The sequence below is a fragment of the Penicillium hispanicum genome (genome assembly GCF_028827665.1).
Source record: "Penicillium hispanicum strain IBT 35686 chromosome Unknown utg000008l_segment0_segment0, whole genome shotgun sequence".
Taxonomy (NCBI): domain Eukaryota; kingdom Fungi; phylum Ascomycota; class Eurotiomycetes; order Eurotiales; family Aspergillaceae; genus Penicillium; species Penicillium hispanicum.
The window spans coordinates 309,376-334,184 of record NW_026623200.1 but is presented as its reverse complement, the minus strand read 5'-3'; the positions used below and the strand labels follow the sequence as shown (position 1 = coordinate 334,184).

The window sequence follows — 24,809 nt, the reverse complement described above, 5'->3', positions numbered from 1 at the left end:
GTTGGTCCGAAGTTCTACGTTGCATGATTTACACATGCCGTGGACAACATGATTAGTGCTATCTAGGGCAACACATAGAGGATTCTTCACGCCATTTGGTATCTTATCTCTGGAATTTGCAGGTCTTCTTTACAACAGTGCTCCTCCTGCTGTGCCGTTACAACCCATATTTCAGGCTGGATGATTTCGGATGCTCACTGAGCTCGCTATGATTCAAAAATCAAAAAGATAGGGAATATTCATGTAGTCCGCTTCATCATGTTCACCGACGCACAAATCCAGATGGTCCACCTTTGGTCATCCGCAGACCATTGACACGCGCTGTGCTCCGCTCACTCTTGAGCCAATTCCCCCTTACATTCCGTCCACTCTTGGAGGCCTTGGGAGCCAGGGCAGGTTTCGAGTTCTGTTTCGTAGACGGTGCGTCAAGTACCCGGATGGTGACATCACCCACTTGGACGTCTTTGGGGGCCTTCTCTGTCTTCTCCAGGAACCGCAACTTGTTTGACTTCTTTGGCGCTGCGAACCTCTCTTCTGCTGGTGGTGTGGGAGGTCGGGCAACGGGTTCAGCATTCAGAATATCATCTGGGAGCAGGGCGGGAAGAGCGCGGCGTCTTGCATCATGCGTAGTCGAACCTTGAATAGTAGCGGTGCTTTCGGACAGTAGATCGTCGCTAGGTGCAGAGATTTCTTTGACCTTAGACTTGGCTTGCAGCTTTCGGCGCTCATCGAGTTTCCTCCGCTTTTCCTTCTTTATTTGTTCCTCTCTGTGAATAATGTGAGCAATGGGACTTTGCACCAAAGATCGTGAAGGGGGATGCCTACAGTTGTCTCAATTTCTCTTGCTTCTTGGCTTGTTCCTTCAACTTCAGCAGCTGGGCAGAGTTTTCAATAGTCTCTGGCGCATCGTCATCACTGTCATCCTCATCGTCCTCTACATTCTGTTGAGGCGGCGGTGGAATTTTCTCGGGTCGTGTCTCCGGGACAGCGGGCTCCTCGCTGCCAAAACGGAAGTGCTTCTTCGGCACCGATTGCTGCATCTCCTGTGAGGGCTCCTCTGCGTCGACGTCGCTGGTTTCTTCCGCAGCCTCTAAGCTGTTTCTCTTCCTCCGCTTGCTCTGTTGATCGTTGGTTTTCTCGGTCGTGGCGGGCTGTGCCTTGCGCTTTCCTTGCTTTACAGCACCATTGGTTTTGAGCTGGTTCGTGGCTTTCTCTGACGCAACAGTCTCTCGTCTGGTGGCGGAGGCCATCTTCGGAGTGATCGCAGCAGAAGTACCTGCAGGATCTGCGGGGGCGTCGGGAGACTCTTGTCGCGTGAATAGACCCTTAGCCGCTGTGACTAAGTGCGCAAACATAGAGAGATAATATGGGACCGAGTGCACGACCCAAAAGGTTGCGAGACTGTTGCGTTCAAGTCGCTGAAGTGATGCAGGATCAAAAAAAAAATCGGTCGGCCTTAGGATTTCCCGACGGGCGGAGATCGCCAAGTCTTGGCATGATCTATATGAGAAGCCATTGCAGTGAACAACTAGTCAGGACCAAGAAAGAAAAGGAAATTGACGTTGCACAAAGAGTAACTAATCAAAGAATATATATAGAGACAGAGATAGTCTGGAATTCCAGGTATATACACGTTGATGATCATCGCAGAAAGAAATATATATATACCGTATCTCGATTTAGAGCACATATCCTGATGCCAGTCCATCTTGCAAGTATTGGACCATAAAAGCTGTAGGAAAGTAGAAGCATCAATCTACAAGAAAAGCCCGAACTTGAAGCAACTGATGGAGCTGAATTGTGAACCCTAGTACTCATAGTGAGCTCACCACAAATCTTCCTTGCTGATGTGCTTTTAGAATCCCTACTCAAACCACCCAGACTCTCTCTCAGGCGTAGAGGCCCATCTCCTGCCAGGGCAATGTCCACTGGTCCTAGCTCCGATGGTGAGGGAATGCGGACGATGATCGCCTAAGACTAGTTGCTACCTATATTTGATGCACTGTAAGAGCCCCCCCCCCCGAGGTCCTCCTAATGACCGAAAGTACATTTGATAAGTAGATTGTGTGACGATGCACTTTTGTATTTTTTCATCTCCGAGATGAAAAAAGCGCTATGCATTGGGAGCTGTGCAGTTGGTATCTCAATGATGCCCCGAACCCGAACGCCGGAACAACCGATGCTTTTGGCTGTCATGAAAGAAAGCAGCACGCCAGATAACGCCTAGCAGTAGAATGCAAATAGGAAATCCCAGAGCGGGTAGAGTGTGCTGTACATATCAAACCATCCAGGCCGTCTAGCCGATTTCCTTCCGATTCTGTTTCAGAAGGGCTTCGCCCAGTGCCCGTCGTTCCTCTGCCTCCTCCCTCGCATTGATGAAGTCGTCTTCGCCGATGTCACTCACTTCATCCCAGAGCTTTGAAAATTCCTCTTCATCGTCTCCGCTGACAGCCCACATGTTTTCCCTCAGACGCTTGTTCCGCTCTCGGTCTTCCTCGATTCGTTGCTCAATCTGTCTTTTATCCACGCGCATCCCGGACGCTTTGAAATTGCGCGGAGTTCCTGTCTTCGACCGGGCGCTGTCATCGGGACCATCTTCGTGTACTAGATCAAGGTGTGCCGGGTGGGTGTCGCGGTCTTTGAGAGCTGCGTCGATCTCGGCCACGGTTTCGGCGGAAAGGATCTTCTTGTTCTGAAGGCTGTCCAGGACACGGCGGACGTGCTTGACATTGGCTGCCCCGGTACCGTCCGGTGGAACGACGGCGTCAACCACGCGTAGAATGTCGCGCTGTATCATTCGGACATAGGGAAGGTGGTCTTCCTTAGTTGCCATTTCGCAGAAGTGTTCGATAAAGGACATGATATTGGCTCGAGTGTTCATATTATTCTGTATCGATTGGGTTAGAGTGTGCTATAGTGTGGAAATTGGAGATTGCCCACTCTCTCGAGCTGTTCCAGAATGCAGGAGTGAAGGTCCTCGTCCAGATCGCGGTATTTGAGGGCATAATGGGCAGCTTTCTGCGAAGATGTAACCGACGCGCTGAGGTGTTGCAATTGGGTCGTGAATCGCATGCGCACTTCGAACGGATCGACCATCATCGTGCCTGCTGGTTTCTTGCTGGCCGGATTGTCATCGGAGGAAACGATTGCGGGATCCATCCCGCTATCAGACTATCGGCGGAACTGGGCGGTGGGGTGTGGCAAAATGGTGCCAGGCGGTGTTGACGAGGAAACAATTTGAGGAGAACCGAGAGTTGGAGTGTCTCAAACAAAGAGGTGCAATCAATTTTTAGCTTCAAGCCTTAGGGTCCAGGCTAGATCCAGACAAAGGAGAAATGCTCTATACGTCTTAGCTGATGTGTTAATGCACATGGAGCTTTCCACCGGGAAATCGAGCGATGTCCAGATATAGGTGCATTGCTCCAATTAACTACCAAACTACATTTTCTAACCCGGCCTTTCTCTTCATATAATACGTCCATGGAACTCGCTAGTTGGATCAATCGCTATTCTCTCAAAAAAAGTAAAATCCCTAGTCGACATCATGCAAAATAAGGCATTTCCAGTGTACATGACTAAAGCGTGGCAAGAAATTAAACTCATAGCGAATCCCGCCTGAGGGAGCTGCCAAGGCTGCCTCTTCCATCGTTATGTAGTAGACCTTCCTCTTCAGCTCCTTGAACACCTTGAAATTCATCACCTCGAAGGGCCTCTTGCCGACGAAACTCCACGCCATTGAGCACCGACCAGACATCTTTCTTGGTCAACAATCCCTGAAGAATACCTTTGTTCGCAAAGAGCACGTAGCGCAGCCCCAGTCGCTGGAACATCCTCATCACGATCAGGAAGCTAATGTTGCTGTTGAGTGTGATTGGGGTCTGGTCCATCCAAGGCCGGAGATCAAGGGTCTCAACAGGGTCTGCGAATGGCTGGTGGACGAAAAAGACTTGAGTGTCTTCCGATAAATTGCGATCAGCGGGCGAAGTCGAATAGTTCAAAGCAAAAGACAATTCATTGCGGGTGATATAGCCAAGAAGAATGGGCGTGGCCGTCTCAGATATAACGGGGAATCCGCGATACGTGGTGTTCGCAATAAGACTGCGCAGTGAGCCAATGGTGTTGCCAGTGGCCGTGATGACAGACATATCATCGACCGTTGTCATGACTCGGCGAGCGGAGACATCCGGTGGAGTGGTGTCATCCCGGTGGTCAAGGAAGGGATATTCATTGAGTTGGATCCATGTCTCGTAGATGCCACGCTTTCCAAAAATGTCACCGCACCATTTAGATAACATCACGGCAATCATAATTGGGATGACATAGGTCAGGGCACCCGTCAACTCGAACATGATAACAACGATTGAAAGTGTCATGCGAGTTGCACCACCCAGTGCTGAGGCAGCCCCAATGATGGCATAAAGTCCCGGCGTCACGCATGGGATGTCAGGCTCACATTTACTGAATAAGAAAGCCTTTGGATAAGCTTCCTGCCACATTCGGACGAGGATACCCAATGCACGTCCGTACAGAGCTCCGATTGCCATTGACGGAAGAAGAATACCCGCTGGAATCTCAAGTCCAAAGGTGATGGAAGCTAGGAAAAAGGACAGGGCAGCTCCCATCAGCAGGAAGACAACCACCCCTAGAGATGCGGAACCAGTGGAGCAGAGGCCAAACCGATCGTAGGTTTCGCTGCTGCATTCTGCGAACAAAGACTGAACGAGCTCCGAATTCTGCGCTCGCATGAAATGATTTGGAAAGTTGATCAATGCCGTTAGAAGAGCCACAGCAGCAACTTCCACCAATGGCCTTGAAGAGGTTCGAGATCGCCGCCATTTGGCAATATTCACATTCAAACGGATGAGAAACGCTCCAAAGAGACCGCCCACTATACCGAGAATGATAAATGGGATCACCTCGAAGCGATGCCACCCTCGTGTGTAGGTGACCTGATACAGCACAATCTTTCCAGTACGGAAAGGGTTTAAGGCCTGCAATGTGACAGCGGCAACCATGGCACAGACAAAGCTTTGCCACATTGTCTTATCAGGGAAGTAATATGATAATTGCTAATAATTGTCAGTGATTATAATAGGTGGGGTACATCTGAGATCTACCCACCTCCAAGCTAAACAGAACGCCTCCGATGGGAGCACCAAAGGCGACAGAGATACCTGCAGCCGCAGCAGCCGAGAGAACTTCACGTTTTCGAGCTACAGAGTAATCAGGAAATAATTCTCATAACATGCACAGAGATACTTACCCTCGTTGCCGTTTAGACTGTCAAAAGGCTTCATCAAGATGTTGGCACAGCAGCATGCAACGTGCACTAATGGACCTTCCTTTCCGAGCCATAGACCGGAGGCAACTGAAAGACACTGAAACCAGTGTAAGCAAGACTATATTGGCCAATCAACAAAGCAGACATACCAGCCCAAGGGACTTGATGGCAAGCGTCCAAGGTCCCATAAAATGCCGAATGACAGTTCCTCCGAGGACAGTCTTGATCTCGGGAATTCCACTATGTCTTGCGTATATCGCAAAGTTTCGCACCAAAACACAGGCACATGTTGCAAATATCACCTGTCTCTGATTAACCACAACCCAAAGCTCACGAGAAAACAAGGTGTAGGTACCGAAAACACAATATAGAATATGTATTCAACGGTGTATTGTCCTCCATCAGAGGATACCCCTAGTGCATCACCCCATGGCTTCCAATCCAAGCATTTAGAATAATCTGGATGAAAATGGGGTGATCAGCATGGAACAGCTTTTGACGGTCTGATAGGACACATGTTCTTACCGTCGAGACCCCAGCAACAAAAGCTCCGGTTCAGGTAGAATTTGCCACCTCCACTACCGCTCTTGCAGTATCCTGTCTTTAAGTCCCCCAGCCAGTCTGTTGCAATATCGATGGACGCAGCAATGATGCCGACTGCAATGCCCGTCGCAACTAAGACGATCCAGACATTGGCAGCATCGAGAAGGCGACGTATGTACCCCAAAAAACCTTGTCCGCTTGAGTATAATAGCCGCTTTCGTTGCCGCTCTTTTGTGTATTCATAGATCCAATCGATCGCGGTGAAGTCGTCGTATCCCACTCGCCGGCCCGGGCCTTCCACATACCAGTCCAGAGGACCGCCATCTTTGGAAGAGTTTGTATCCCTATTCAGACCAAATGGGCCATAAGGGTCTAAAGACGACGCATCTCCATTGTGAGCACCGGGAGCCCCCGAGAAGCTAAATCCTGTGTTCGAACCGCCCGCGGTATTCGAGAAAAGGTTTGAGAGGCTGAACCGGGCCCTTCGCTTTTGCTTCGGCTTGAAGGAAATCCTGAAACATCCACACTATTAGCGAGAGGTAACAATGCTTAGCCCGTGGCACTTACGGTTCGTGCAACCCCTCCGCGCCTTGACGCGATTCCTGGGGTTGCGAGAGATCGGTTTCCACTTCGGGTGGATCTGGAAGCACTGCTTGGGATTCGCTGTTAATGCCCACACTCTGACCATTCATTGGCATCTTCAAACATCAATGGCCGTAGAGCCAGCATCTCCTGACGCAATGGGGAGCAGATGGTTACTCGTAGAGAGTGTATCGGAGCTGCGCAAGCTGCGGCGCTTAGTCACCCGACTGGACTGCCCAGTGGGCGGTGAGGGACTGCCTGTGGGGTTGGGCCATCGGACGCGGCAGAAAAAAAAAGTGTCGGGGAATTCTTTCTCTTAACATTCAAATTTGAGAGTTCCTCTGGCGGTCGGGCTCAGCATGGATGGAAGGCCCGTCTACGAGAGGACTCTGAACGAGTCCCAGCTGCTCGAGCAGCTACCGAACGAGATCGCGAATCTCGTTCGATCTGCCTCGGGGACGCAACAGCTTCACGCGCTTGCGCTTGGCGCATTGAACACACAGTTTACGGAAAGCGTTTTCAGACTTTATGAACCGATCGTCGTCGATCTGGCAGCTCGATGGCTTCGATCGGATATTCAGGCCGACCATATTCATATTCTGGCTGCGTTCGCCCGAATTTTACCACTCGCGCCATATCTGCGGTCCTTTGCCGGCCAATTTGCCTTGTCACAGGCGGGACCTCTCTCGGCCCTGGCTGGGTCAACGGAACTAACTCTGCGACGATTGGATCCCAGCAGTACCAAACAATTGCTACTGGCACTGTTCCGACTTCTCTGCTTCGATTTGGAGACATTCTCTAAAACCATATCCCCAATTCAACTTCAATCTCTGTTCCCTCACGAAGACCGAGTCATTCGATACCTTGCCATCCGATGCTTTGCCCTTTACATGCATGCAGCAGATGCTGCCACCAAGAATATGCTTCGCGTCAATACCGGCGTTGATCCTATCGAAGGAGAGTGGGAGGGTATCACAATTGACTACCGAGTTCTGGGACTGTGGGAGGAACGGCGATGGGAGACACTGGGGAAACAAATTCAGAACGAGAGGTCGTCGCGGTCAGATAGTGACCTGACAAAACTGGTTGAACAGTTGCATAACTCTTTGACTAGTAGGTCCGCTGACGTCTGCGGTGTTTTAATCCCTCGAGTGAAGGATGCGCACTCGTCCTTGTCTTCGATCGTCAAGACTTCTACAACGACTCAGAACCTGCGCCGGATAGCCCATTCACTCTTGGGGTTTAAGCCCATTCTCCTGATCGGTCTTCCCAACTCCGGGAAAACATCATTGATCAACGATATCGCAGGCACTATGGGCCAAGCAGAGTCAATGGTCACGCTGCATCTGAACGAGCAAACAGATGCCAAAAGCCTGCTTGGGATGTACGCTACATCTTCTGCCACTGGATTATTTGCGTGGCAGCCTGGCGTGTTGACAAAGGCTGCAAGGGAAGGCCGTTGGGTATTGATTGAGGACCTGGATCGGGCTCCCTCTGAAGTCCTTGGTCTTATCCTCCCCATAATCGAGAGGGGGGAACTGACCATAGCTAGTAGACGGGAGCGGATTAAGTGTGCGGAAGGCTTCAAGATCATCGCCACCATGAAATCCTCATACAACATCGCCGGCGAGGAGGTTGCTCCGAGCACGTCTATGCTCGGCAGCCGGCTATGGCAGAGAGTGCAGGTTTCATCTCTTCCAGTGGATGAGATGCGTGATGTCATTCTGAAAAAGTTTCCCTTGCTAGAGTCTCGTGTGCCTGTCATTATGGACGTGTATGGACGAGTATCCTCGGCGTTCCATGGAAGTCTGGCGATCAAGGGCTCTCAGGGTCGCACACCTGGGTTCCGCGATTTAATCAAACTTTGCAGTCGGTTGCATCGACGCTTACAACGATTCGGTGCAAAGACTGGCTATGAAGCGACCCCAGAAGGCGTCGATGATGAAATACTCCTCGATGTTGTGGATATCTTTCTCAAGTATCTTCCCGAGAAATCGATGCAAAGCTCCTTGGCTTCCGTCGTGGCCGAAGCTCTCCAAATATCTCCACAGCGAGCACAGTTCTGTCTTCATGAACGGACACCCACTTACACAGATAGGAACAACAGTCTCGTGTTGGGCCGCGAGGTGTGCCAAAAGATCAAGGTACCTAGTGGCTCAGCACTGAAGCTTGCAGCAGCTGCATCTCGATTTGCTTCCACCCGCTCGGCGTTGACAATCATGGAGCAAGTAGCGGCTTCAATTCAGATGGCAGAGCCAGTTTTACTTGTCGGTGAAACTGGTATTGGAAAGACCACTGTCATCCAACAACTGGCTACATTGATGCGTCAAAAACTCACAGTCGTCAATTTATCTCAGCAGAGTGAAAGTACAGATCTGCTTGGAGGCTTCAAGCCGGTCAGCATCCGCACAATGGCGGTGCCGATGCTTGACGAGTTCAATCAACTGTTCGAGTTGACCTTCTCAGCGAAGAAGAATCAGAAATTCCTTTCTTCAGTGTCGAAGAATGTTGCTGCTGGAAATTGGATCCGTTTGGTAAATCTCTGGCATGAAGCCGTCAGACTGGCCGAGGGCGTTTTCAAGCCCTCTCGCGATAGCTCAAAGGATGCAGAGAATGGCGACGAGCAACCGGCCAAGAAGAGAAAACTGGACTCTCCCAAGTACCAATTTCTACGACAGCGATGGGAGAGCTTTGCAACGCAGCTCGGAGACTTCGAGGCTCAAGTCTCGCAAGGTGACGCGAAATTCGCCTTTGCATTTGTCCAAGGAAAGATTGTGCGAGCTTTGCGGAACGGCGAATGGGTCCTACTGGATGAAGTCAATCTTGCCTCCCCCGATACCCTCGAAAATATTGCCAGTCTATTGCATCATGGTAGCGAAGGGTCGCCGTCCGTTCTCCTTTCTGAAGCTGGTGATGTCGAGAGAGTGTTTGGTCATCCCGATTTCCGCATATTCGGTGCCATGAACCCTGCAACGGATGCTGGTAAAAAGGATCTGCCGCCTGGTCTGCGATCTCGTTTCACCGAGTTCTACGTCCATCCCCCTGACAGCGATTTGGATGATTTACTGGCTCTAATTCAGAAGTATCTCGGCGACTTAACCATCCGTGACCCGCGGGCAGCACCAGACCTTGCCCAGCTTTATATGGAGGTTAAGCGACTGTCCAACGAGAACCAGCTCACTGACGGTGCAGGCCAGCGGCCGCACTTCAGTATTCGAACTCTTGTCCGTGCCTTGATTTATGTCATCGATCATGCCCATATCTATGGATTGCGTCGAGCGATTTTTGAAGGGTTCAGTATGAGCTTTTTAACCGTGCTGAGCCTGGAGTCTGAACGGTCCTTGACTCCCCTCCTTGAGACGCATATATTTAGCAACGCAAAGAACGCAAGGTCTCTGCTCGGACAAACTCCTCAACCCCCCGCGGATGGTCGAGACTACGTTCAGTTCAAGCATTACTGGATGCAACGTGGTCCGTTGATGCCGGAGGAGCAGCCTCATTACATTATCACGCCTTTCATTGAAAAGAACCTCAAAAACTTGGTCCGAGCCAGCTCAACACGGCGATTCCCAGTTTTGTTGCAGGGGCCAACGTCAGCAGGAAAGACAAGTATGATTGAATATCTCGCAAAGGTCTCTGGCAATAAATTTGTGCGAATCAACAACCACGAGCACACAGACCTCCAGGAGTACCTGGGTTCTTATGTGTCTTCCGACGATGGAAGCCTGCATTATCAAGAGGGTGTTCTAGTAGAGGCGCTGCGAAATGGATACTGGATTGTCCTCGACGAACTTAACCTGGCCCCCTCCGATGTCCTTGAAGCACTGAATCGACTTCTAGATGACAATCGGGAACTCTTCATTCCCGAAACACAAGAAGTTGTCCACCCTCATCCCAATTTCATGCTTTTCGCGACACAAAACCCAGCCGGTCTTTACGGTGGTCGCAAGGTCTTCTCTCGTGCGTTCCGAAATCGTTTCTTGGAATTACACTTTGACGATATCCCGGAGAGCGAATTGGAGTACATTTTGAAGGAGCGGTCTCAGATCGCGCCCTCCTTCTGTACGCGGATTGTATCGGTCTATCGGAAACTCTCGTTGCTGCGACAATCAAATCGTCTTTTTGAACAAAAAAACAGCTTTGCAACCCTTCGTGATCTCTTTCGATGGGCTCTTCGTGATGCCGACGACCGTGAGCAACTAGCCATCAATGGATTCATGCTTCTTGCTGAACGTGTACGGAATCCTCAAGAGAAGGCCGCTGTCAAGAGCGTGATTGAAGAGGTCATGAAAGTCCGTCTGGACGAGGATGTTTTATACAGTGCTACACAGCTGGAGCAGAGTATCCCTCAAGCAGCTGGACTGCCCGCAGGAATAGTCTGGACAAAAGCCATGAGGCGTTTGTTCGTTTTGGTCTCCAAGGCATTGAAGAATAACGAGCCAGTTCTCCTTGTTGGTGAAACAGGGTGCGGCAAAACACAGCTTTGTCAAGCCGTTGCAGAAGCTTTTGGAAAAGAGCTGTTTATTGTCAATGCTCATGTCAATCTCGAAACTGGCGATCTTATCGGTGCTCAGAGGCCAATCAGAAACCGGGCTGCGATCGAGAAACAGCTTTCTGAGGATCTTCAAATCCTTGTTCACGGACAGCACACCGAATCCTCCACTCTCGAAGAGCTGAAACAGGAGTTTTCCACAATGGATGTCCAACATCGACAAGACAAAGACCAGGATCTTCTGCGCAGAGTTAAAAAGAACATCGCTCGATGCAATGCCCTGTTTGAGTGGTCCGATGGAAGTCTTATTACCGCCATGAAGACAGGCCAATTTTTCCTCCTTGATGAAATATCTCTTGCCGATGACTCTGTACTGGAAAGACTGAACAGCGTCTTGGAGCCCCACCGGTCGGTTTTGCTGGCCGAGAAAGGACCCATTGATTCTATGGTCGTGGCTGATGGCGGGTTCCAATTTTTGTCAACTATGAACCCTGGAGGGGACTACGGGAAGCGAGAGCTGTCGGCCGCTCTACGAAACCGCATGACAGAAATTTGGGCACCTCAGCTATCAGAAGATGAAGATATCCTCCCTATTCTGCAGATGAGGCTGAACCTCAAAGACGACCAGTTAGCAAAAACCATGTTGCAATTCGCAAAATGGTTTAAAGCCACTTTCCAGAACACATCGACCACCTCCCTTTCGATTCGTGATCTGCTTGCCTGGGTTGACTTTGTAAACACCTGTCAAAGGTCTGATCCATTGTTCGCAGTCATTCAAGGCGCAGCCATGGTCTTCGTTGATACCCTCGGTGCCAATCCAGCTGCAATGCTCGCCATATCTCTCAATGACCTCGGGGGAAATAGACAGAAGTGCCTCGAAAAGCTGAGTGAGCTTTTCAATGTCGATTCTTCCAGCATTTATTGGGAATCATCGACCGTTACCCTTGAGCCTGGACTTTTGCGAGTAGGGCCATTCTCGCTTCCCACTGTGGGGGAGACAGACCCAGACCCTCAGTTCACTATGGATGCACCGACCACAATTGCCAATTCCGTGAGGATCGCCCGCGGCTTACAGTCGTCGAAGCCAATTCTTATGGAGGGCAGCCCTGGCGTTGGTAAAACTACCCTTGTCACAGCCCTGGCGAAAGCCCTAGGAAAGCCTCTTACTCGAATCAACCTTTCGGAACAGACAGATCTCACGGATCTATTCGGATCTGACGTTCCTGTCGAAGGAGGCGATGTCGGACAATTTACCTGGCGCGATGCTCCGTTTCTCCGAGCCATGCAGCGCGGCGACTGGGTTCTTCTGGACGAGATGAACCTGGCCTCGCAATCCGTTCTCGAGGGCCTCAATTCTTGCTTGGACCACCGGCAACAGGTTTATATCGCCGAGCTGGACCAAACCTTCAAACGGCATCCGGACTTTGTACTTTTCGCTGCGCAGAATCCTCATCATCAAGGTGGTGGCAGAAAAGGTCTTCCTGCATCTTTCGTCAACCGATTCACGGTCGTTTATGCAGACAGTTTCACCGACTCAGACCTGAAGAAGATCTGTGCTAAGCTTTTCCCTGGCAGTCCCTCCATCCAAACAGGAAGACTGGTTGATTTCATCTCTACTTTGAACAGGGCAATCGTGACAGAACGTCAGTTAGGAGCTGTCGGTGGACCATGGGAGGTCAACCTGCGAGACATTCAACGATGGCTTCAATTGGCTGATCGGGGAAAGTTGCAGATTCCAACCAAGCATTTTGTTGACGTTGTTATCAGTCAACGATTCAGAAGTGAACAGGATCGAGCACTCGTCTCGCAGATTTACGATGGTATTTTCACGGATTCTGAAACTGGTCAAAGGAGTTATTACCATAACCTGACGCCAGAATACTTGCAAGTTGGCTTGGGGATATTGACTCGAGATCCTCTTTTACAGCGATCAGTTGTACCACACATGAGAATTCTACCTAAGGATCTCCATATTCTTGAGTCTCTTATTCTGTGCGTTGACAACTCATGGCCTAGTATCCTTGTCGGTCCTGCAGGCTGTGGCAAAACAACCTTAATCAGAAAGCTTGCGGCTCTCAATGGTGCAAACCTGGAAGAATTGGCTCTCAGTGCTGACACTGACACCATGGACTTGATTGGTGGCTTTGAGCAAATCGATCACCGAAGAGAGACGTCCTCATTTGTGCATGATATCGAGCTTTTCTTGCGGCATCAGATCGTCCATTCCTTCGCGTCGGGGGATGTTTCTGATGCAGTGGGATCAGCTCTTCAACTTTGTCAGCATTTCCAGGACTCGGAGATCTCGCTAGAAACCGTGATCTCGACACTCTCTGACCTCTGCCGGTCCTATCCAGACCAAAGTCTTCAGCACTACCTAGAGAGAGCCGAGATGCTGTGGGATACAGTCCAAAATTCTGATAAGATGAAAGTTGGGTTTGAATGGACCGAGGGTGTGCTCACTAGGGCTGTTCAGAATGGATATTGGGTGGTTCTTGACAATGCAAATCTGTGCAACCCATCCGTTCTCGACAGATTGAACTCATTAACTGAGCCAAATGGAACCCTAATTCTGAATGAGCAGCGGACCGAGGATGGCTCAGCTCGGACAATAAAGCCTCATCCCAATTTCCGCCTCTTCTTGACCATGGATCCTCGCCATGGAGAGCTATCGCGTGCCATGAGAAACAGATGTGTCGAAATATGTTTCATGGCCAACGAGATCCAGGACATTCCTAACACGGTGGGACCATCGTACACCTGCGAATCGTCTCTTTATCGATTGCGGCCCATCTGGAACCTGAACAGAGAATTTCCCACTGCCTACGTCCAAGACCTGCTTGAAGTCTGCCTAGACCATCTCTCGCCCAGCGACCTATCCTATCTGCAAAGATCGCCTAACACTGGTTTACCCATTCACAATGAGTCCAGCGCGAACCAGGTTATTTCCAGTGCTCTACGGCGCCACACCTCGATACTCCACGACAAGGCAGGATGGAAACCTCTCGACATCATCGCTGGTGAAATAACATTGGCGGGTCACAATTTGAGCATTCAAGGAGCACAGCAACCGATCCACCTTCTTGTTAACGAGCCCTTGGCATCCGTTACAGGATCCAGCGAGTATCGCTCTAGCCTTGTCGTGCTGGCTTATCTTGAAGAGTTCAAACTCGAAATTCATCGTCTCAGACAAAACTTGATGCAAGCCGATCAGACCGGAAAGGAGCTCAAGCCGAGTCAAATGACGCGCCTGGAGCGTTCATTCGCATCGGCTAGAGTTCAATCCTTGATGAAAGACACTACACAGCCCGTTGCCCATTTTCTTTCCGAGTGTGGCCAAGCCTTGTATGATCACATACAGGACTTAGGCGAGGCTAGTCTTCAGTCACCCGACACCGTGGTCGCACTTCGGACAGTTATTTGCTTGTGTTGGGATATCTATCGGGCAACTGATGTGAACCAAGTCGATGAGGGAGAATTCCAAGTTTATCTGCAGATTGGCAGAATGGTCTGCTCATCCTTGCTAGGGTCATCTCCCTCATTGAAGCCACTAGGCAGTGCTCTATACACTGCGCTTGGTCGCTTCCAAGCAGGATGGGCTTTGACGACTGGCCTCAGCATGCAGAGAATGTGGGATGCTTGGAGACATGTAACACCTGCATCTCAAGAACAACTCAGTTCTCTAATCCAATTGGAGACGACCATCTCTGAGTTCACCACTCTTGCCCTGCAACTTCGCGTCGATCTATCTCAGCTAAGCCGCATTTGGGATTCGTTGATCAACGCCCAACGGTTTATTGTCATGGATGGTGCCGATGGTGATGTGCTCGTACAGGGCATCAAGCAAACAGTGACTGAGCTTGGTCAAGCTGTCCGACGGTCGGAGTCTCCTCAATACCCCTATTTCTCGCCAGAATTCGAGGCCCTTTGCCAATATCGCGATCTATCTTCATTTAGCGTTGATCAAAGCATAAATGATTCATCAATCCAGACCGCTGTTCCTCTTCTTGCCGGACGACCAGCTCGCTCACTGGACTCATCCACTTCCAAGAGCCGCGTGCCAGAGACTCTTCATAGAGTTGCTCTATTCTCAGGTGCAGGAAATGCGACAGGATCACCATTAGCTGCTGGTGGTGTCCTTTCCCTGTCCCTTCTGGATCGACTGACGTCTGTGGGCGTAACAAAATTGGGTCAGATGGATATTCTACAAGCCGAGAAGCAAGCGATTTCCAAAGCACTCTCCCTGGGCAGCCGACATGTCTGCATGGATCAGTCTAGCAACTTGAGACGTGCCATCGCAGCATTGACAACGGAATTAATCGCCTGTCATCGAGATTTCATGGAGGTCCACAGTGTGGACCACTTGCTTTCCGTTCTGCAGGCTCTTGAAATGGGAGGGTCTGTTCCTAGCGAGCCTATCAAGGTTCAACTCGCAGAAAATTACAGGGACGGTAATTCGTTTGCATCTATTGCCGAGAATGCCCTGCCAGCTCTTATTCAGTCATTGGCCTCACCATCATCTACTAACGAAGAGGGCATCCGCATCACCGGGCTTGCAGCTGTTCAGTTAGCTGTGATTCTTCTTTGGCTCTTTGTGCCCGACAAAGCCTTCGATCCTTCCCTGGATCTTGTCGTCCAACGCAAGCGTCATTATCAACGGATTGGAGAAATTAGTTCCAAGTCAACCGCCATTCTCTCTTTTGAAAAGAACTTCTCTGGCCAGTCCTCCAACTTGCGCTCCGTGCTTCTCCAAGAAGAAATCAATGAGCTAGGATCTGCCCCACCGCCATCATCCGTGACTCGACCTGAAAGGTCACAGCTCAGTCTCTTGCAAGGAGAGTTCTCGAATTTGATCAATTCAGTTCTCAATCGAAATCCAGAAATGATGCTTGTATCCGCTGATGACGCGTCAAGATCTCAAGAAATGATTCAACTTATGCGCGACAACATTCGACAGCTGGGTAATCGCCTTAGCACACACTACAGGTCTTACGATGATATCACAGTACCGGTCGTTCGCTTCCTTCAACTTCTTGACATCGGTCTTTTCTTGGGATCCAGTAAATCTGAGCAGGCCGAGGGACTCCAAGACATCAAGTCTTTGAGCGAACGAACACCATTTTTGGGAGGTGTACTCCATCCGGTCTTTTCTCAGAGCAATCCCTGTGCACCTTCGAGCATAAAAAATGCGGTTGAAATGCGATTCCACGAACTGTCAACTCTTTGGGCAGCCAAGGATGCCGATACGACTATCCTGGATCTTAAGTCTGGCCGTGATACTATCCGTCGTGTTTTTGCAGACTTCCATCATTTGTGGAAAACAAAGCTCAGAGAGGACCAGGAGAAGGAAGCTGAAAAGTCGGAATTGTATCGCTACCGAGGGTCATGGGATGACAGCGAGGAGGTTGACGAAGCCGAGTTGAACCAGCTCTTCCCTACCTACGATCAAGAAAATATTCCTAACCCAGCGGAGGTTGGCCGAATCGACCCAAGAGCGATTGCTGTTCGACTTGCCTCGTTGCACTCCAAGATCGTGCTCGATCAAAACACAGGGGATGCCTTACCTGAAGTGGTAAAACAGACCGGTCATCTGCTGGGATCGATATGGTCTGAAAACAAGGGCCACTTCTCTCCAGTTCCACCTCGATACCATCTCCCTGCCGTTCTTCTGCTTCTGGATGATGTGATAGGCGAGGAATCTCAAGACCGGGAAAAGAACTACAACTTCTATATCGACCCCAATTTGGATGAAGCGAGAAAGCTCGTCTCTCTCACTCTTTCAATTCAGTCTCGTTTTACTCAAATTCAAAATGCCTGGCCGGAGCATGCAGTGTTACAAGATGTTCTCACCTGCTGTTCAGAGATTCTCCAGTTCAAGCACACCGAGCCAGTCGCCAAATTTCTGACAAAGGTGGAGAAGCTCCATTCCTTCGTTCATGAATGGCAAACTGTCGCTAGCCGGGAATATTCTGCAGTGGCTCTCTATGACGAGATGACCAATATGACTATCGGCTGGCGTCGTCTCGAACTTTCTACCTGGGCGAAGCTCTTGGATATCGAAAAAGAGCGCTGCGACGAGAGTGTCAGTGCATGGTGGTTTGTCGCCTACGAAGCCCTTCTTGCCGTGCCTCTTCAAATTGCGGAGTTCGGCGAGGAAGACTTGAACGAACACATCCAAGGCGTCATCTCAACCCTGGAACAATTCTTCATCTCAACTACGCTTGGTCAGTTCAGCCGTCGCCTTCAACTCATTTCAGACTTCCAATCTCTGCTTTCAATATTTGCTAAGGACTTTGCTTGTTTGAGTTCCCTCGTCTCTGCACTGAACAACTTCCTTGCCCATTATAGACCATTTGAACCGTCGATGGACAAGATTCTGCAAGAGAAGCGTTCGGCTCTGGAGAAAGATATCAAGGAGCAGATTCAACTAGCAAGCTGGAAAGACACAAACATTGTTGCCCTGAAGGAAAGTGCAAGAAGATCGCACGTTAAGCTGTTCAAGTTGGTTCGCAAGTACCGCGAGGTTCTCGCTCAACCTGTTCAGCCAGTCCTTGAACAAGGACTCTCTGATGCCCCTGGAGGTGAAGTTCTACGCAAGGGCCAGGAGACTGCTATGTCTACTACCGTTCTTCCCGAAGCGTTGTCTATCTGTCAACAAGAAGATCGGCTATGGTCAGCAAGAGCTCTGCGATTCCAAAATCCAGATGCTACAGCTCGCAACATGATGAGTCTGTATTCTTCTATTCCTTCGGAGTTTGACATTGCCAAGGATCTTGATGAGTTTACAGTGTCCGTCATTGAGGGCATTAATGAGTTCAAGTCTCAGACACCGAAAACTTTGACCGAAGAGAACAAGGACGATATTCAACACCTCAAGATCCAGAAAAGACGTCTTTTCGCCGAAACTTTGAAGCGTCTCTTTGAAATGGGTGTGAAGCGCAATGCTGGAACCAACTTGATCGAAACTCAAGCGACCCTTTCGCAGGTCCTTGCCACCAGTGCTCCTTTCGATTCTTGCACACCGACATCCAATTCTCTCCAGAGTGCGGACTTGTATTTCCACAGACTCCTAGACATTTTACCTCGCGCTCGTTTGGCATCGCGCAACTATTCCGAGGAGCTCAGCAATGTTGAGGTCTCCAGAAGCATGGGCTCCGTTGAGCATCTCCTGTTTATTATTCGACGGCAGAGGGGTGTTATCTCTCCATCTATCTCCGGACTGAGTGCTCTCAAAAATACCCTTGATGAGATGACGAACCTCTGGACAGTTGGTCCAAACTCGCTCAAAAAGGCCGGGATTGCTGCTGTTGAAAGAAAATCTGAGTTGACCAGAGCTGTGGCTTGGCTGATCCCCATCCTCGGACTTGCTTCGTCAATAATCGAGGTGCATTCCAAGTTCTCTGGTCTCAACTCTTCTACTCTCATCCAAGGGATTCGTTCCCGGAAGATTCTCTTCGAGGAATTGCAAAGGTCTTTCAAGTCACTCCCAGCCCTACCGCCTGGTATAGCATCATCTGCCCAGCAGAAGGCCACCGAGGAAGCCCGATCCCTACTTCGCCAGTTGGGCCTTGATCTGAAAGAATGGACAGAACTTCGCCCAGATCTGTCCTTCGCTTTAGATCAAATCTCTCCATGGGTCCAGGGACATGACATCACTCTCCCTGATACGGATAGGAATGGCAGTGTTCCACTCCAGAACTTTGATAGTAGTCTTCTGGGCGCAATCGACAAGATGCTCATTGGCCTTCAGCAGCTCAAGGACGTACCTTCCACCATCGACTTCGCCGGCTTGCTGTCGAGAAGTGACGACTTTTTCTCTCGAGCCTCCAAGTCTGTTCATGTCAGCGAGATTACCGCGTCGCTGGCAACAGTACTTGATCAATTCCAACACTTGCAAGATAGGTCTACCAGCGCTATACCAATCGCAGCGGCCTTGGTGACTAGTATCTTGCCCATGGCCAACCGATACTATCAAATTTGCAAAGATCTCACTGATCGATTTATCTCGGTTCATCGTGAGATCTGCAAGACATCCTTCATCCTGACCAAGACCTTCACTCAGATAGCATCGGAGGGGTTCTGCAGCCCGGCTGAGGCGTCCCAGGAAGAGGGCAACGAGGGCAAGCTTGAGAGTGGAACTGGCCTTGGCGACGGCGAGGGCGCAGAAGACATCAGCAAAGATGTCGGTGACGACGAGGACCTTTCGGAACTCGCTCAGCAGCAGCAGAAAGAGGATGCGACAGAGGACATGGATGATTCTGCAGATGCCGTCAATATGGACCAGGAAGAATTGAACGCCGAGTCTGGTGAACATCAAGAAGAAGATGACGATGAAGACAAAGATGAGGATGGTTCGGAAGCAGAAGATAACATTGATGAGGAAGTTGGTAGCGTCAATGACCTTGACACTGGTGCTGTGGATGAGAAGCTCTGGGATGGTGCCAACGACGAGCAACAGAAAGAAACAGAAAACGAAGAAGGAAAGGGCCAGACTGAGACGGATCAGCAGACTGCTACTCAGGAGGAGAAGAGAGACGAGGAGGGTCCTAAAGGCGAGGATGGAAGTGAAGAGGAGGAAGACGAGGAAGACGACGAGGAAGAAGAATCTCCTGAAGAGGAAGGTGAAGCAGTCGGCCGTGAAGATATGGATGTGACCGATCCTCAAGCCAAAGAAGAAGAAACTTTGGATCTTCCTGAAGAAATGCAACTGGATGGCAATGAGAAGGAGGGTGCCGATGAAGGGGAGGATGATGGCATGGATGATCTCGATGATATGGGTCCTCTTCCCGAAGATGATGAGAAGGCCGAGGAGCAGCAAGATCAACCTGGCGACGAAGAGGCGGAAATGGCGCCGGACGAGCAAGTCTCTGGCGAGGACGAAGACATAGCCGATGATGGCGATGCCAATGAAGCCGATGCAAATGATGAAGAAGAAGAAGCTGGTGGAGACAATCCGGAGGAAGCTCAGCAGGATGAGTTCCTTGCCCAGCGTGATGAAGATGAAGCTGCCGGGGACGATGTTGCTCCAAGTGAGGCTGTCACAGGTGGACTGGGTGCCGACCAAGATCAGAATGAGGATAAGGGTGCCTCTGGAGATGCCCAGCAAGAGAGTGGATCGAACGACCCTTCTGCCAGCGCCGAAAAACAAACCGGTGCTGCTAAGGACAGTGAAGAGAGCAAGCGGAGTCGGGATGCTGGTGGCGCCGAGGATATGGATCCCAACGAGCCTCAAATGCAGGCATTTAAGAAGCTTGGTGACATACTTGAGCAATGGCACCGACATCAACAGGAAGTGCTCAATCCATCGCAAGAAGAGGAAGACTCGCAACCTCTGCCTCAAGACACCGATATGGCCGACGCCGACTTCGAGCACCTCAAGGACGAGGATGATTTTGCAGACACCCAAGCCCTAGGACAAGCAAGTGAGGAACAAGCCAAGGCGCTTGACCAGAACAAGGCCGTGGAGTCCGATATCAAGCCCGGAGAGAGCGAAACATTGCCAGATGTGTCAGACGAACAACAGGATGCCATCGACAACCAGCTCCAGGACGAGATGCAAATTGACCGTGATGCACTTCCCAATGACGGTAAATTTGCCGGAGCCTTTATTCCTGGGGACAATACATCTCGAGACAACGCCGATGGTGCCCCAGGTGCCCAAGAAGTGACAGAAGAGTTGGATGAAGTCGACACGCAACTCGCGGCTATCCACCTGTCTTCCTCTCTTCCTCCGTTGACCCCAGAAAGCGAAGCCCGCCGTCTTTGGTCTCACTACGAGTCTGCTACGAACGACCTCTCACTCTCCTTGACCGAACAGCTACGTCTCATTCTCGCTCCGACTATGGCAACTAAGCTGCGCGGCGACTTCCGCACTGGAAAGCGACTAAACATCAAACGCATCATCCCGTACATCGCATCTCAGTACAAGCGTGACAAGATCTGGATGCGTCGCTCAATTCCCTCCAAGCGCAATTATCAGATCATGCTTGCCGTCGACGACAGCAAGTCCATGCTTGAAAGCGGCAGTGGCCAGCTCGCCTTTGAGACATTGGCCCTGGTCGCGAAGAGTTTGAACATGCTCGAGGCCGGTGATCTGTGTGTTCTCGGTTTCGGCGATGAGGACCATGTCCGTGTCGCACATGAATTTGGCAAGCCGTTCTCGTCTGAAGCCGGCATGCAAGTCTTCCAGCACTTCAGCTACCAACAGACCGGGACAAACGTGCGCAAACTCATTGCCGATTCTATCGCGTTGTTCCGCGAGGCAAGATGGAAGCGTTCGCCCGGATCTGGGTCTGCAGACCTCTGGCAGCTGGAGCTGATCATTTCTGACGGCATCTGTGAAGATCATGATACAATTCGCCGTCTTGTGCGCCAAGCTCTTGAGGAGCGCATCATGATCGTCTTTGTTATTGTTGATGCGGTCAAGGGCAGCTCTATCCTCGACCTCTCCCAGGCTAGCTTCGAGGCTGACCCGGACTCGGGTGGTGAGATGAAGTTGAAGATGAAGCGCTATCTTGAGGGATTTCCCTTCCCTTATTACCTGGTTGTTCGCGACGTGAGAGAACTACCTTCTGTATTAGCCACCGCCCTCAAGCAGTGGTTCGCGGAAGTGGTTGATGTGTCGTCATGATTTTTTTTTAAAAGAAAAAGCATTGCAATTTTCGGCGTTATTTATTATGTTTGAACTTTGGCGGCGTTGGCACTTGGATGTCTCTTTTTGTATGATATAGATTTCTAGAGATCTGTACATGATACGTGAATTACATTTTCACAGAGGTGATTATTCTGGAATATACGTAGATTGCGAAGTGGTATTGGTATCTCAATAGAAAGCGCCGGAACCATGTCCTTACTACCATCCATATCTCGAGCCCGCTTCCTTCTTGTTTCTCCTTCCTGCGGCAAAGCTCTCCTCCAAAGCCTCTTTCTGCGAGGTTGCTGCGTTGACCAGCTGCTGCAAGCTATGCTTGCCACCGGCGGCAATCGATCTTACAGGATTGTGCTGTACAGCTGCAAGTTCGGTTTGAGCGAGCGCCTGATTCGAGGCGTACTCTTTGTCCGTGTCGAATGTAAGGATCCGCGACTCGGCTGACGGTGCATTGCGGCCGAAAAGCTGTCGCCGCTCTGAGCGAGAAAGGTTTAGATCATTTGCAATGTTGTCTAATGACGATGAGACGGTGGCGTTGGAAGGGAAATGGGCCGCGGTGGGTGTGAAGTCTGTTGTAGGTGGTAACTCGTCGGATGGAGCCTCGGGTTCTGTGTTATATACCAAGGGCTCGTACGTCCCTGTGGACGCCGGACCACTGTCTGTTCGATGACTCGAGTCTTCCGAAGTCAATGAAAAGAGACTGACTTTGGGCTTCGCTGGAGGCTGATGTGTATGATTTGTGGAGGATGTCTGTTGACTTGGTCGCTGTACTGTAGGTTCGACCGGGCTGGCTTGTGCTGTAGCCGATGCTGTAGGCTGGGTGGCGGGTTTGGCAGTCTTTTTCTTCTTCTGCATCCGTCCCACGGAGAGCGGTCTAAACATCATGGGGTTTCCTTGCAGCTTCACTTCCCCGGCCTCGGTTTTCTGTGGAGCGTTGTCTGGTGTGGCGGTTGTTCCCCCAAGACTCCCAGCCGCAGGGATGGTCTGGTCGTCCTCGTTCGCACCCGCGTTATGACTGGTGGCATTATCAAATGCCTGATCATTTTTCATCTCAGCATCCGCCTCCCGGTCGAACCCAGGCGTTGCCCCGGTCTTCAGACTAAAGACTTTGCGCGTTGAGGCTACCGGTGGTTTCTTTTCAGCAGCCCGTTTCGGAGCGGGCAACAGAGCGTTGAATCCAGAGAGGGCACCACCCGAGCCTCCTCCAAGCCGGACTCTTTTGCGCGCAGGACCATCGTCGGTGTCTTGATTCGTGGGCTGTTCAGGCTTGAGCTCCGGGAGGGCGACGCGAATCTTGCGCGGGTTGCTGCGATCGACCTGGAAACCAGCGCCGGAGTCGGACTTCTTCGATTTGTCAATAGGTGGTGTGGGGATGACTTCAGGCTCAGCATCTGAGCCTTCAGAATCAGAGTAGGCTACCAGCGCCATGGTGGGAGTGCGGGGAGAATGGATGAGCTGGCTGGACATCCGCGGAAGATGATACTTATGCGGATGCCTGTCTTACGGGGCATAGGTATCTGCCAGTATTCTCAGGCCTCACATCTACAGTGCACATATATTTCGGGCGCTCACATGACCCCCCGAGGGCAGTATGGCCCTGATTACGTCATCGTCCCCTGCCCCGCGTCGAGATCGCAATTCCTGCAAATTCCGATTCTCCCACGGCGAGACACACGGCAAATTCTATTTATGGCCCAGTCCGAGGCGCAGTGGGATCATCGATTTCAATCTGCAACCGAATCGAAACTTATCCTAGAGCTGTGGAGCATGCTCCTCCGGTCGCGACGCGTTCAACGCTGGAGGATGTGCCGGCTCATCACGTCGTAACGTCATCGGCGTCATCCGGTTTCTCCGCTCCTATGCGGCCCAGGAAGAAGGTAATTCCAGCGAGAGGGTGATGGTTAGAACTGGAGAGAGCAAATTCATTGGATGCCTTTGCTCCAATGATTAATTGATCAGAATGCCCACCTAGGAGGGCGGTGATTTCCGGTGTCTGTAATCGAGGGCGAGTTTACAGTAGATAGCAGATTGGTTGCAGGGGGGGGAATGGTGTGCAGTGCAAACCATTTCAAGCGGCGATAGAGAGTGAAATGGCCCCAAGCCAGAGTCCCCAGTGGGAATCAGTTGTCGGCAGGTCGAGCAGAGAAGAAAGAAAAGCCACCGGGGCAGCATAGAGATAGAAAGCGCGCGCGCGAGAGATCAATGCGTCATTCCATTCTAGCCGTTGCCCCTCCCCACCTCGTCCGGACCTTCTCCTTCTCTCGCATGCCGCCTAAAGTCGTCCTCCATGCCGAGCTTAGGAGGCCTGTTGAAGAAGCGGCGAACAAAGGATTCGCAAACCCTGTCGAAGGAGCTGCCCGTCCCCGAGCGCACCGATAATCCCTCTTCCAACACCCCCGACGGTGAAGGCGCCTCCATGCAACCCGCCGTGACGTCGCAAGCATCTCCGCAGCACCATGGCCAGTCCAACAATGCCGCCAGCATCAATCATATCATAAACAACCCGGCCAATTCCCATCAGAGTTCCCAGTACGGTGCCCAGCAGAATGCTCAAGCCTCGCACACCGCGAACGCTGCCCAGAAGGAGCGCACGACCAAGGGGAAGTACTCGCAAGAGGACTTTCTGCTGCAGCGCACCCTGGGCACCGGGAGCTTCGGTCGGGTCCATCTGGTCCAGTCCAAGCACAACCATCGCTTCTATGCCATGAAGGTGCTGAAGAAGGCCCAGGTCGTCAAGATGAAGCAGATTGAGCACACCAACGATGAGCGCCGCATGCTCAACCGCGTCCGGCACCCGTTCCTAGTGACCCTTTGGGGGACCTGGCAAGACTCACGGAACCTGTATATGGTCATGGACTTTGTGGAAGGTGGCGAGCTGTTCAGCCTGCTGCGGAAGTCCCAAGTGAGTTGCCAGCCCCCAACTTCCCCTCTCCACGGCCACCATCCCCCGTCGCTAACCCCGGCTTTGCATCTCGATAGCGATTCCCCAACCCAGTCGCGAAATTCTACGCTGCGGAAGTCACCTTGGCATTGGAATATCTGCACCAGCACCAAATTATTTATCGCGATCTGAAACCGGAGAATCTGTTGCTGGATCGCCATGGGCATTTGAAGATCACCGACTTTGGTTTCGCTAAGGAGGTGCCTGATATTACCTGGACATTGTGCGGCACCCCCGATTATCTGGCCCCTGAGGTGGTTTCATCCAAGGGCTACAACAAATCGGTCGATTGGTAAGTCCTTACCGACCCTCCCCAGTCATAGAT

General features: G+C 51.0%; 5 protein-coding genes across 5 annotated transcripts; 1 reads left to right on the top strand and 4 right to left on the bottom strand.

Moving 5' to 3' along the window:
- Positions 1 to 262: 262 nt before the first annotated feature.
- N7459_008961 (uncharacterized protein) lies at positions 263 to 1,355 on the bottom strand (the record flags this gene model as incomplete). The annotated part of the gene is made up of 2 exons (XM_056948129.1): positions 263 to 767; positions 826 to 1,355. The coding sequence occupies 2 exons, from the start codon at positions 1,353 to 1,355 to the stop codon at positions 263 to 265; spliced, it is 1,035 nt and encodes a 344-aa protein (XP_056795354.1).
- A 941-nt stretch (positions 1,356 to 2,296) lies between these two features.
- N7459_008960 (CTD kinase subunit gamma) lies at positions 2,297 to 3,159 on the bottom strand (the record flags this gene model as incomplete). The annotated part of the gene is made up of 2 exons (XM_056948128.1): positions 2,297 to 2,887; positions 2,941 to 3,159. 2 exons carry the CDS (start codon positions 3,157 to 3,159, stop codon positions 2,297 to 2,299), a joined length of 810 nt encoding a protein of 269 aa, XP_056795353.1.
- A 440-nt stretch (positions 3,160 to 3,599) lies between these two features.
- On the bottom strand, positions 3,600 to 6,516 carry N7459_008959 (chloride channel protein; the record flags this gene model as incomplete). Its single annotated transcript, XM_056948127.1, has 7 exons — positions 3,600 to 5,069; positions 5,122 to 5,213; positions 5,264 to 5,378; positions 5,431 to 5,583; positions 5,637 to 5,740; positions 5,807 to 6,336; positions 6,392 to 6,516. The coding sequence occupies 7 exons, from the start codon at positions 6,514 to 6,516 to the stop codon at positions 3,600 to 3,602; spliced, it is 2,589 nt and encodes an 862-aa protein (XP_056795352.1).
- Positions 6,517 to 6,765: 249 nt separating this feature from the next.
- N7459_008958 (AAA family ATPase midasin) lies at positions 6,766 to 21,525 on the top strand (the record flags this gene model as incomplete). The annotated part of the gene is made up of 1 exon (XM_056948126.1): positions 6,766 to 21,525. The coding sequence occupies one exon, from the start codon at positions 6,766 to 6,768 to the stop codon at positions 21,523 to 21,525; it is 14,760 nt and encodes a 4,919-aa protein (XP_056795351.1).
- A 222-nt stretch (positions 21,526 to 21,747) lies between these two features.
- N7459_008957 (PRCC domain-containing protein) lies at positions 21,748 to 22,971 on the bottom strand (the record flags this gene model as incomplete). The annotated part of the gene is made up of 1 exon (XM_056948125.1): positions 21,748 to 22,971. The coding sequence occupies one exon, from the start codon at positions 22,969 to 22,971 to the stop codon at positions 21,748 to 21,750; it is 1,224 nt and encodes a 407-aa protein (XP_056795350.1).
- Between the last annotated feature and the right edge of the window lie 1,838 nt (positions 22,972 to 24,809).